This window comes from Dermacentor variabilis, chromosome 3, assembly GCF_050947875.1.
Source record: "Dermacentor variabilis isolate Ectoservices chromosome 3, ASM5094787v1, whole genome shotgun sequence".
NCBI classification, from domain to species: Eukaryota; Metazoa; Arthropoda; class Arachnida; order Ixodida; family Ixodidae; genus Dermacentor; species Dermacentor variabilis.
In genome coordinates this window covers 133796380-133810412 of record NC_134570.1, presented here as the reverse complement: position 1 = coordinate 133810412, position 14033 = coordinate 133796380, and the positions used below count along the sequence as shown (strand labels likewise).

At 45.6% G+C, this 14033-nt stretch overlaps 1 protein-coding gene across 1 annotated transcript in view; it reads left to right on the top strand.

Annotated features, from left to right (window-relative positions):
- The first annotated feature begins 1424 nt into the window (after nt 1-1424).
- LOC142574195 (hatching enzyme 1.2-like) overlaps nt 1425-14033 on the top strand; it is a 57015-nt gene continuing 44406 nt past the window's right edge. The window contains exons 1-2 of the mRNA XM_075683343.1: nt 1425-1587; nt 9773-9804. Coding sequence (XP_075539458.1) covers nt 1464-1587; nt 9773-9804 — 156 coding nt within the window. The 5' untranslated portion in view covers nt 1425-1463. The remainder of the gene's footprint in view (nt 1588-9772; nt 9805-14033) is intronic.

Genomic DNA, 14033 nt, shown 5'->3' with positions numbered 1-14033 from the left:
TATGTGGCTCTGCCTACGCATTACGGAGGAGGTTTCTTAGGGCGCGTTGTCTGCGTTTGTCCACTAGACATGCCGGCATTGCGGAGTGCAGTCGAGTTTGTTTACGCTCCGCCGCTAGCTGCCCGCGCGGCGAGGCAGTGGGCACGGACGTCCCATTTGGTGATCGCTGTGTCTGAAGAGGCAAAGTTCTGAATGGTGTCGTATAAGTCGCGGGTCGCTTTTTTTGTCGCGACGATATATTGCATTTTTTGTACAACCGGCAAACGGAGGCCTCAGGGGAGCACCCGAGGTTATAACAAAGCAGGCGGCGCAGGATCTCCGGGTCACCCAAGGGGTAGCCGGGGGATCCAAGGTGGAAGCAGGGTAGCCCGTCGGTTGGGGCCGCGGAGGCCGAAGCACCACGAGCCACATCATCGCTGCGCTCAAGCGTCCTTTGCTTCTTGACATCACTATCTCTCTTCCAGGCGAAATAGCAAGACACTGCCGCCACACACACGCATATTAAACGAACTATCGCGCGACGTTCCGGGAAAAAAGTAAATAATACTATCACGCAGAAATTCCTCTGGAAGTTAGACTAAGTATGCGTAAGCATTATGCCACTTGCTCATCTCCACGCCTCCTGGTGTCATTACTAATGTTGAGAAACTTGATTAGGCGAGTACTAACGACAGTTCAGTGGCGACACGAACAGGTGCATTGATGAAAGAGCATTGATGACGCAATCAAAGTACTGCAGGAAGACGCGCCAGGTGCGCTGATGACGTTGCGATCATTGTAAGCCGTTATCGCTTTTTAGCACTTTAACCATCCGCGTCGAACCATTATTGAACCGCGAACGTACTTAGCCAGCGGCTTCTTATGGCACTGCCGCACGGGCCGCAGCTTGAAAGTGAACTGCGATGCCCACAATGACTGCCGACTGCTCATAGCTTCGCGCGCTATCTTCCTGCCGCTTACGTGTGAAGAGGCGCGCGTTCCCGTAACTTAAAGCGAGCTGCGAAAGTGGCATAGTGAGGCGTTTGCCGAGAGCACCGTCAGCATTGGATTTTCGCCACTTCGTTGGCGTTGAAACGGGAGGCAGCGCAAAGGCAAATTCACTTGCCGCTGCGCGCACAATCTCGAAAGCGGTCGTCTTATTACGGGACGGATGAAGGGACGGTTTTCCCGTTGGGAAAGCATACAAATGCTCACGCTTACCTACATCACCTAAACTCTGCGAATGCGGGCTGGCCCGAGCAGACTGCGCGCCCAGGCACAGCTAGGCATGCAGAACCAAATACCTAGAAGATTCTAGGGCGCGTGCCGCGGCGCTTCGGTGAAAAAGTACCTAGAAATGTGGTACGTGCGGGCGGCGCATGGCGGCGCAGCGGTCGAGCACTACGCTTGGGCTTGAATATAAGCTCGCTGCCGGGCAACCGACATTGTTCTTCGCATCAGCGTGCTCAGCAGTACTCGCACCGATGGCCGCTCTCACGTCGCACGTTCTCCGGTGCGCCGCGGTGCTGCTGCTGCTGGTGCGCGTCGCCTCCGCGCAGGCCGTGCGCACCAGGCGACCTTTCTTCGTCCACAACCCCAACAACACAGGTGGGGGCGCCACTCGTGTCCTTTTCTTTTGCCGGCTGTCTCGCACTCACTGCACGCACCACAGCGTGTGGAAGACAGCGGTGTGAAGTTCGTCTGTCTTTCACACTCGCTTTCACTCGTTCAGTGAGGTGGAAGCCGTGAGCTGCACTGGCTGACAGGTCACCGGTTGGTCGATGTATCTTTCTACTGTAGGCTTTGCAGGAGTCAATCGATTTCAGTTTTGCTGGGAGGATACCGACACTTAAATATGATGCAGGCTGGTACCAGTACGAAGCGCTTTGAACCGGGGCACGGAGTTTATGTTGAGTTTATCCCCCGCGTTGTGTCAATGACTACGACGTTCTGGTGCTGACCACGGCGTTACAAGCTTGATTCCAGGCATTCAGCGGCCGCATTTTGATGGGAGCGGGATGCAAAAAACACTCATTACAGTTTTTCTGGTGCAAAAATAACTCTTGGAGGTGATGAAAATTATATCTTTGGCCCAGCTGCTCTGATTTGGCTCTCATCGCCCAGGTGCTGCGCTTCCAAGTGGAGATCAATCAAACAGCCAGCCAATCAATAAAAAAATCAGTGGGATGAATTTACAGACACCTAAAACTAGCATAAAAACACTATACTTCTAATTCTCTTAGAAATGTCAATGTCGACGAACTTTTTCATAACCTTTCCATGGTGCGCAAAATTTCACTGTATACCGTTGCAATCGCGCTACGCATAAATCAATATCTAAAGACTTACCTGCGTAGTGTATCTCCTAGCAAAATCTAAATACTTACTTTCATCTCCGATCGGTGTTGTTAGTGACCTTGATACAGTCTGGGCTTCCATTACCCTTGTTCATAAAAACATTACTATAGGTACGTCCTACCGTCTTCTCTGTATGCCATGCTCATTTACTAATGAATACCATGATACTATTTGCCATGTTCGGAACCGCTTTTCTTCATCGTCCATAGTGTTCATTGGCAACTCCAACTTTCCAAACATTGCATGGAACATTGACCCACACTCGTTAACAGCTTTCCGCAAGAAACCAAGGAATTTTTATATACGTGCTCTTCCTTTTCTCTTTCATAACTGGTAACTGATGCTACGAAATCCTGTGGTAATATAGCGAATATCCTCGACCAAATTTTAACATCGCATTCCCACCTAGAAACTCGAATCACACATTTACCTGGCGTTGCCGCCTTCATCTCACTTTTAACTCGCTTAGTCTTAAACTCGTTAACCACGGAAGAATATACGCGACTATAAAAGGGCTCATTTTGATGCGACTAACAGTGAACTGACCTTTATTTCTTAAAGTATTAGTACGAGATTTCGAGAATCATTCCGTTCAATGTAATTAACAGGGACTTGTCTTTTAAACTATCAAGCAGCCTGGTATGGTCCTCAGATCAGGCGCCTTGCTAACCGAAAGAAACGTTTTTTCTTTTTCGTTTGCCTATGAACTCACCTGCTGAATCAGCATAAGCTACTTGCATAACAGCATTTGATGCTTATGTAACTACACGCAAGCTTCCTAAGAACCATCTTATAGCTAGCATTCTTCCATCGCTACTAACAAGTAATGTTAAAATGTTTTGTAAAATCTTCAACCCATCATTTAGGATCACATTATATGGGATGACTCCTCGCGACCAGTGTGCTACTGTTTTAAACCGACCATTTGTGAAAAACTTTTCAAGCACTTGTAAAAGTGTTCATAAAGTGATAGTGTTGTTAGTTCAAATATATGTTGAAAGCTCTTTCAGCAGTTACAACACACATCCACATTGTCTAACGAAGGACGATCTGGAAGCTGGGTCCTCTATATAAGTCAGGTAATAAAAACCCGCACATTAAGTACCGTACCATTTCCATCACTAGTACTTGTTGTAAACTACTGTATTGTATAAGTTTTTCTAGCATTTACACTTTATTTGAGTCTAATTCATTCTTCACTCCACAGCATGGCCTTCTATATATTTTTTTCCGTGAAACGCCACTTGATAAGTTATATTGAATCTTAAACCAGTCGTCTTATGCCGACTGCATTTTCTTAAATTTCTCTAAGGCGTTTGACAAGGCTTGCTCAAAGTAATCTAAATCTGGATCCTAAGCCCCTCACCTGGGTTGAGCGCTTTTAACAAATTGCACTCATTTTGTTGTAGCTAATAGATACAGTTCTTCCTTCAGTGACGTTCATTCTGACGTGCCGCAAGGTCCGGTGCTGGGCCCTCACCAATTTCTCATTAGTATTTTCGGCCTTCCGGCTGCAGTGCCCTCTAACATACATTTGTTTGCTGATGACTGTGGGATATTTTGCGAAATAACCGAAGAATCCGATGTTTACCGACGTAAATGCGACGTAAATGGCGTAACTGTTGGCAAACGGCACTGATTATTAACAAGTGTAAAGTACTACATGTGTCGCGGGTAGATCGCCACCAAAACGTTTCCTGCCTAAATAACGTTTCTCTAGGAACAGGTAACTAAGAACTATTTTGATGGCCATGTAACGACTAACCCGTCATATTGAAATTACACCGAATTCGTTATTAACAACGCTAACCACCATGTTAAGACTTAGAAGCGCTTCCTGTTGGGCTAGTTGGTAGCTGTTCATTATAAAAATATAAAGACGCCAAATAAACGGACGCGCACAAGAGAAGAGAACTGGACAGGGCGCCAATCGCAACAGTTGCGAGTGGCGCCCTGTCCCATTCTCTTCTCTTATGCGTGTCCATTCATTTGGCATCTTTATATTTTATGATGAACATGTTAAGGCATCGGCATCATAAGTCATCTACAGCTCCATCTCATCTTAAATACCTAGTGCATAAAACTTTGATACGGCCTAAATTAGCGCATGCTACATCCGTCCTGGACCCAGGACATGATAACGTGATTACTTCCTTAGGCCGTGTCGAAAATAACGCTGTTCATTTTGTTCTTTCTAACTATAGCATAACCGCGAGCATTACATCAATAAATTCTAAACTTGGCCTTCCTTTGCTGTCTTTTCGCGGTAAGATTGCAAGTTTAGCACTTTTTCACAGGCTTTGTCATCCTTTTACATTTTATGTACGGCTTTTTACTAGACAAAATCATGTATGTATGCCATAGTACTGATCACTGCCATAAACTTAGGATTGATATGTCACACAGAGCATTTTTCTCAGCCTTTTTTTTTTTGCCTCGTACGTCTGCAGATTAGAACCATCTCCATGCTAATATTGTGGCTATTAATGATAACCCTCTCTTTTGTAAAACAGTAGCCAACATTGTATAACTATTAGAAACTTGCATATTTTCGCTGTTTGCTTCTTTATTACACACATAACATCATGTAGCAAGAAACCTTTGTATTTCACATTGTCCTTTTTTTCTTTTCCTCGTGTTTTGCCACTGCATTCGTTGTTTACAATGTACGATATCTTGTTCGCTATATTGTACCACTCCCTTCTATAGTGCATCTGGCCTTGAAAGTTTGAAAAATATATCAATAAAAATATATGTCCCCTCGTTTATTAAATCTACAATACAGTCTTCTTGTTGCTTTTTTCCCTACTTCGGCAATCAGTGCTGTATTTTCGTTTTTTTTTTCGTTTTATCTACAGCTCAAGGCCCACCGCGATTGGGCGGGTAAGGCAGCGATGCCGGCATTTTATTTCAAAGTGCTTATGTGCATGTGACATAAGCTTTGCCCTATTTGGAGTGCACCTGATTATCGTCGATGGCGAATAGTAAAGTTGACAAGTGCAACTTTGCATAACATTTCGGACGTGAGACAATGGTTCATGCGGAGCGCCGCTGTACCTGAGTCAGTCGTGTGGAAGGCTCAGCTATCCTTGTTTCCTGCGCAGCTTCTGGAGTTGGCAGTTTCTGTGTTTGGCCTCTCTAGCGGAAAAAATGTCTTATTCACTCACTTTCGATTCCTTTCTTATGAACATGAAGCGTAATGAAAAATTAAACAGGCTTCTGCAGTTATTTGGTCGGCGAAATGAGGTATAATCAGTTCATTTAGATAACAGCTGTGGTATAGCTGCACAGAGTGAACTTTCACTCTTGTGCTCGAAGTTACCACGAAAGGATTGAACAGTATGAATCTACACAAAGTGAAGCCACGGACAGTATAGAGAAAATTAGCAGCATTTTAAACTAAACAAGCACGAATACGTATGAATGAGTGTAAAATTAGCGATAAGCTTTATTGTCATAATAAAGGCGAAGGGAAAACAAAGTCTAAGAAAGGCCAACCTGCTGTGGGTGGGAGCCGAACGGACAAGATTTGAATGATACAGACAATGCTTTAACAAATGAGCCGTTTAGCATTTTCGGTGTCAGTGTACATGTGGCAAACCCAGCCTTGAGAGTGTTAGCCAACGTAACTCAGGATAATAGCCTCGGAAGAGCACCTTCATTTTCTTTTTGGTCACACTACGCTCCAGGGTCAAGTTCTTGCTAACTATTATCACTCACTCAAAGTCCCAGTGCGCCATCTTTCATCTTTTTTGTCTTTTTACCTGCCGTTGTGTGATGGCAGCTATGGCGTTTCGCTGCAAAGGCCGAAGCTGCGGCATCGAGTTCCCGTCACAGCGGTCAAATTTTGATGAGTGTCAAATGCAAAAACGCCCGTGTGTCTTACAATGGGTGCACATTAAAGAACTCCAGGTGACAAAAATCACTCGGGAGTCCCCCACTAAGGCTTGCGGCATTATAAAATCTTGGCTCGTGAGAACACCGAAATTTAATTTTAATTTTCTGTAGTTTCCTGTTTTTTTTTCTTTCAGCGCGTTGGGCCTCATTTTATATTCACTCCATTCTTATAAATTCCTTCACACAGCAGTGTTACAGTGCTCTGGTGGCGCCGTTGTTAGGGGTTTCTATACTGCAAGAATACCTACAGGCTGAAGTAGCAAAAAACTCGAAGAGCTTCATCTGCGCGTCATGTTGCAGCATGCGCGACGTCTCTATAGTGACACATTTTGTGCGTAACGTGTCAGATAGGGCTGTTAACAAAACTGTGACTCCCTCAGTGACGGCCGAGGGTATTCACTCAGCAGCAATCACATCGTGCACTGCGCTGTCCATCAGCAGAACCCAGCCGATGTCATTACCGTGGTGGCTGGAGGAGCACTAGCGCGATACTAGGTCCTCCCTGCCCTCGTTTAATCTTTTTCTCTCTCTCATTTACAAGCATGTTAGCAAACCAAATAATTAACAATCAATCAAAGATGTTTATTAAACTACCCAGGAATAACCTCGAGGGTCTTGGTGCTAGCGCACTCGGCAAGACAATGCACAGGAAAAAAGTGCACGCACAAACACAAATAAAAAATAATTTCGCGAATACAGATTTTAACAGAACATAAAATGTGTACACGAAGACAATACAAAGCAAAAGTGGAGAAACAGAAAAAGGATTACAGAATGACCGAACGCAAAACAGATATAAGAATTCTTCTTCAGTTATTGAAATTCTTCTGCAGCTCCTTTCAGGAAAAGATTAAAATTGGGCATAAAGATATCTGTGGCATTCTGAATGGGCGTTTATGTCTCCTGAACAAAAATCTTAAATCTAAAGGGCGCACTGTTTCCTTGTGCCCTAATGCGGAATGTAAAAGCGCACGTTAGAAAGCGAATTCGAGGATGTTCTTTTTTTATGTAATAATGTGTGGAGAAAACGAAAATTCGATCTGTTGCGTCTACAGGTGAGGGTAGATAACACGAGTGAGTGTTAGCGCTAGGGAGATGGAACACTTTTGACAGAATCGAAGTTTAAATATAGACGTGAAATTTTTGTGCACACTTTTGAGAAGTTAACAATTCGACCTCAAAGTGCCGCCCCAAACTACGGAGGCGTGCTCGAGAACTGGAAGGCATACTCTCTTATATAAAGGTACAAAAAGCCCAGGTTGTTTGAAGGCTGTCGTCACCCGACATAACGTACCGAGCACTTGAAGTGCACGCTGCCTCGTCTGTGGAGCGCGGGCGGACAAACATGGAGAACTATCCAAGTACACTCCAAGGTCCTTCGTTCCATGAGCTCTTGGCAGGCGAACGTCTTTAACGCTGCAGGAAAATAAAGTCGTGCTATTGAGGTTTCGTTTTTGATGCATTTATGACCAGCTTCTTTTCAGCGCACCATGATGCAATGTTTGCAATGTCCTTCTTTTTACCGCTGTGAAATCTCTCGCGTAAAAGTAGCGGACCAAGCAGATCAATTCAGGCTGCTAAGCAGGCTCTCACCAGATGCGCGAACCTTTGTATGGCATGGACGCTTCACAAATCATTGGTAAGCCGCATATGGCGTCATATGAAACTGCACCCTCGAAAAAACCGCTTCAATAAAACTTTTCAGTTGTATTCAAAGGTCCGCGATTTAGGTCAAGATCAGAACATTAGCGTACCCGTGGATGACAGTAATCATTTGTGTACTACCTTATGTATTAGCTCAGCAGCTGTGGCACTCGGCTGCTCAATACAAAGCCGCGGGGTAGAATGTTAGCTGTGGCTACCGCAGTCGGATTGTGCGAAACCCGAAGTACACGTTAAATACCGATGACAGAAAAAGACTGACACACAACGTTCCCAAGCACTGCTGCATCTCTCATAGCCCTCAGTCCAGAAGCATGCCCGATACCCCATTGCTGAGTATTCTAACGCGTAAATCAGTGGGGAATTCCTCTATCGATTTGAAAGCTTGAGATGGCCCATTGCGCAAAAAAAAAAAAAAAAACTATATGTCGTCTGTCGTCTGTAGCATCGAAACGGTGGGTAAATTCCCATTGGCAGCGACGCCACACCACGAGCGCGCCTCGACGGGGCAGATTGGCGTAAGAGGGGTAGACCCCCTGCCTCGATAGCGCACCGGGTGTTCCGTGAAGGGAGAGGCCACCACCGCAATGCCTCGTCACCCTCGCGTTCGGACAGCTGCGTTATCGGCGCGTTCCTTGTCCGCGCAAGCTCCCGCCTGCGTTCTAACTGCGCCTCGGTAAGGCCAAATTAAAACGCCCCAAGCACGTCAACGCACTCGCTTGCCTGCGAGGAGTTCATAGCGCAAAGGAGCGCTCAGCGGCGTTCAATTGGACATTGATGCTTTCGCGTTCACAACTCGTAAGAAGCGCTTAGGTCTCCTCGGATTTTTTTTTTCGCTTGCCATTGCGGAGAAACCTGATCAAGGAAAGTCAAAAATGCTGCCGTCGTTGATTTCTTTTGAGGTTCTTTTCCCTTGTGTGTGTTTTTGATTGTGTGATAATAGGCTGCTCTAAAACGCCAATGTTTTTCTTGAATAATCTAGTTGGTACCATTGGCGCAAGTCCTGTCACTCAGTGTTCTCGTCCTTGTCGCTTGGCCACTTTAGTTACCCTTCGACATGAAAATCTGCTCACTGCGGCCATCATTGAGAATCTCGTGCGTTTCTTGGTGATGGGAAGTGGCACCCAGGCTGCTTTCTCCGCAGCTCGCCCTTCCGTCAATGTTTCAAGGCTGATCATCGATTTTCGCGGAAATGCGACCCTGTCCTTGGGCGATAAGCGACGTCATTCACCGATTCATTTCGTATCAGCCTCACGGGGCCATTTTTTCTTTACACCCACAAATGGACGAGGAGAAATAACCAGGTTGTAGTGAAAGGAGGTCGTGCTGCCCCCGCTCATCAAAGGGGCCCTGAGCGCGTGCCTCATTCTCATGTAGATACTGCAAATAAATCCCATATTCCTCGTTCTCGATGAGAACAAGTCTTTCCCTTCAAGAACGTCTTCAGCGTGAATAAGTTGGACGACGGCATGGGCAAGCTACCATCTATTTCATGGCCGATCCCAACCATTATAGTATGCGTGGTTTGGAATGATCAGTCGCTCACAAGATTGTCGACGCTGGACGCTGGACGCAGACGCCGGATTTTCTGCCACATGGGCCTCTTGACGCTATCGGCCTAAAAGTCTGTATAACTAGTTTTGGATTGAGGTCGCTTACTCGTTTCCGCGCTGGCATGGGATGTACTGTGTCGTTGGTGGCGCTATTTGGTGAACTATAGAACGACCGCCTCCCCTACTTTTCTTCTTTTGCAATTACTTTTCGCACCACTTGTGTATATGATTGGTGCACTTGGACATCGTAGGAATATTTGTTCCACCCCCAGCCTATTTGAGACAGTGGTATGCTTAACCGAGTTTTTAACAATTTGTTGCAGATCTTCTCGAGGGAGACATCATACCTCATAAGGTAAGTACAATGACAAGTTAATTTCTTCAGTTCTGGGGGCCAAATGTGGACGTTTACGTATGTCTTTGTTGATTTTATTTAACAATTTGAATTGCTGCGGAAATCCGCAGTGTGAAGGTAAATTTAGGAAAGCGAGGGCCGGCCACACTTCAGTGCATTACCAAGAAGCACTCGAAGGAAAACTTGCCCATGTCCGTGAATAGCCCATGATAAAGCACGTGGGAAGGGGAACTTCATTCACCCGTGATGATTATGCAGAGTGTTTTTATTGCGATAGGAATCGTATTGACATTCCGGGCGCATTTATGCCGTCGCCGTGACGTTCCGTATAAAGTCCAAGGGCGATAACATTGTAGCCGCACACCGTACGCTATATATTGCGTGGCCGCGCGCGGGTGCTATCTTGTGAGAGATATGCCATGAGGACGTAGTGCGCCATGTGCTGATAGCTTCGTGTGCGCTGTGTTTTCGCCGCTTAGTTCGCGTTGAAGCGAGAGGCAGCACGAAGGCCACTTCTCACTCCAGCATTTTGACAACCAGTTTCCGCGTTCATCGAGTGAAGTGTGCTCACGTTTGCTTGTGCGCGCTTGACACCATGCTTGTTAATTTAGTTAGTAAGTGATTTTTTACAAGTTCATAAGCCCAATAAATTTACTATCCTTACTTCATATAGCTGTCAACTAATTTGCTATCGCAATCAATATTTCACCTTTCGGGCGAAACTGCGACATTTTTTAGACAGTACATGATTCTTTATATATATAAAAGGCTGTAGGCGCAGCAAATGTGGCGCTCTTACAAGCGAGTTCCTAGGCGAGCCGGACATAATTGGCAGCTGATAATGCTAGCTTCAGCAGAACAATTAAAGAACATTTATAATTAATATTTTATTAGTGCCTTAGACAGTTGCTGAAATGGCGAATTTGAAGGCAGCCGCATTTTAATGCGTTCACATTTTTTTTAACCTTGAGAGTCTTACTTTATCTGCCGCGGTGGCTCAGCGTCTTTTGCTTTGTGCTGCTGAGTAGGTCTCAGGATCAAATCCCTGCCGTGGTGAACATATTTCGATGGGGGTGAAATGCAAAAACCTTCGTGTGTTGTACATTGGTGTGCACGTTAAAGATCCCCTGATGGTCAAAATGAATCCAGCGTCTCGCGCTACGGCGTGCCTCATAATCAAATCGTGGTTTTCATTCGTAAAACTCGAGAATTCAGTTCGCACCAAATTAGAGGTATTTATCATCGAATTTCATCGGTAAATGCAGCCGATATGATATCGAAACCGAGCGCCACTGCTGCGCTAAAAAGGCGGCCCCGCTATCATATCAGACCTAAACGCCGCGTGACAAGATTCAGGAAGTTAGAAACCGAACGTCTGGGCCAGTCGCGCCAGGCACTGATATACGGCACGCTATGCCTCGAAAGCATGTGCGGCGGTGTGTTTGTCCAGGATTTGTCGCGCGATGCTATAGGTTCAAATTTCGCCCACAATTCTTTATTCGGCGTTGCCGTCTGATGCGCAGCGGGCCGCGCTCAGTGTCGATATTGCTTCGATTGGGTTTTGGAATTTGCAGATGAATATGTTTGTAAGATGATTTTCAACATTTGAAAAAATCCATGGGCAATATAACTTCACTGCCTCCAAGTTTGCCATTTATACAACCTTCCCAAAGGGTTAATGAAAAATTAAATAATGAATATTCGATAATTACTCTTCCAAAGTTCGCGGTACTAACGGCAAGGTATGCCCACCTGGCCTAGGCACTCATATACAGAAACGCCACGTTCTCTGCACTCCTTACGTTTTATAAATAATCTGTATTGTCTTAAACAAACACCCTGCATAGTGTATAACGGCTTCATTTATAGTCAGAGGCTTTGTTGCCTCCCTACATTACACCGCGAAGCGTTCAAACGACGCATATGAATGAACCTCTACAGAATCGGCTGTTGTTATCCTTTGCTGATGACCTCGTTCGTTGGCGCGCGCGCGTGTGTGCGTGTGCTCGCGCGCTTGTGTGTGTTTGCGTATGCATGCGTATGCTTGCATGCATTTCAAGCACTGTAAACAGCCATTGAGTGAACGTGTTAATTTTCCCGAAAACGCTTTGGTCATGGTTACGGCAACATCTCTGCACAGTTAGTCATGTTGCGCCAAAGCTGCAGGCGCAACAGGACTCAGTTCGATTCAGAAACGAATTCAGTTCAAGCCTCGACCCAATTCAGTTCTACAGCAATGCTGAAAGAAAACCGTACCTGTAATACGCGCGCATACAAAATAAGACCATGACCATTGTTTGCTTGATTGCGCGTTTCGTGGCCATTATGATGGACGGCGTTGCAGTGCGGCTTTCCAAGGAATTCCGACACGCGACAAAAATATCTATCGCGACGAGAGATTGGGCATCCGCCACAACACAGGATCAGGATGTAGTAGCACAGCTGCTCTAATCTCTCAAGCGATCGAACAAAGCAGTTATACGGCACTCAGTTCAGTTTATCTTTCATTGTAGTTTAAGAGTAGAAATTATGTGAGGGTGACGATAAAAAAAATATGTTTTAACCACCGCTTGACTATTCTCGTCTCCCTGTACAAGCCAAGCGGTTTACATAGCCAAAAAAAGAAAGAAAACTAAGAAACAAATTAAGACAATATACACTATAAGAAATGTATTTGCCAATTTATTCGTGTGCAATATGACTTAGTAAGAAAATTACTAAACTATGGAGGAGATTATTTACAGTGGTAATCACGAATGGCAGAAAATGGCGGAGTTCTCCATGCTTATACCAGGTGTCCCAGTTATCTTGAACCAAGATTTAAAGAAAAAAACCCAGGAGCTCTAGAGAAAGCGTATTGACTGCATAGTAACCGTAGTCGTGTGTACTTAGAGCCAGTATTTTTCATCACGAAGTGTTCATTGCTTTTAATTAGTGAACTTCTCAATTATTGCTTGAATCGCAAACAGATTAATTATAACGCTGTAGGGCACCTGAAATAATCTCCGAATCAAGCATTTTCTTCGTGTTCAGCTTTGTCTCGTTGTTTTTTCTGAGAAAAAAGAAGTTTGCGAAACATCCAAAATACGAAATAGACACGCGCTCGCCCGCCACTACTCAAGCGCTTCCAAACGAATAGCCGAAGATGCATACACGGCTTTACTAGCACCGGCAACTCGATACAGGGCTTCACGCTATGTGATGGTTGCGGCATCATGAGAAACACGCTGCTGACGCATTGATAAGCGTAGCGGAGCCGTAGGGCAGAGGGGGGGGGGGGGAGATTTTGAAGCCGTCAAACCGTGACGGCACACTTGGGACTATAATTTCGCGCACTGATCTTGTTCTGCAGACAGGAGCGCCCGCAACGTGTGTTCCCTTTGTTCCCTTTAGCAATATTTCAAACCTTGCGCAGGCTGTCCTCATCTAATGCGTTTTGGCGGATCTGTACAGCCAGCATATGGTGTTGTCGATTACGTAATTCATTTTTGCTTGACGGGTCAGTGCGTGCACAATAACGCCAGATCTCAACGGTACCACGCTAGTGACCTGCTCTTCAAGAAGACAGTCATGCCCTTCACGAATAATAAGCAGGCTAAAATTATCCTGGTACTGGGGGCCGTGCGCTGTGACAAGAGGAAAGCAGCCAAGCTATTCCGGATGTGGCATTGCGGTGGAAGCCTTAGTCCATCAACAATACTTAGAACGTGCGAAGCCCTTTGCGAGACGGGTAGCTTCACAAGAAAGCGACAGAAGACTGCGGCGGTTGTTCAAGAAGCGGAAATGGATGTCTTGGAACTCTGCTGCTAATGCTCACGGTAGTGTGCGCGACGCCAGTGCGGAAGCCAGGACCTCAAGGTCATCAGCGTGCAGGATTGAAAAAAAAGGTGATATGCACCTGTACGATATACATGATAAAAAACGAATGACCCAAGGGTATTCGGTTTTGTACCGAGTGCTGGAGGCTGTCTCGAACGATCAAGTTCGTAAACTGCCAAAGGAAAAGTTTCTATCGTAAAGGAAACTGCAGACAGCTTTCAGAGCCAGTGGAGTGCCTTGTTAGAGGCTCCTGGCTAGTAATTCCAACAAAGGCGAGAAATGACCTTCTTGAACTCGCATATGCGAACCACCTCAGAATTCTGGCCATTAAGGCATATGCATGAAGTTACTTTTGGTGGGCAGGCGTTGACACAGATGTCGAAAGGCTCACTAAAATCTGTGCAACTTTG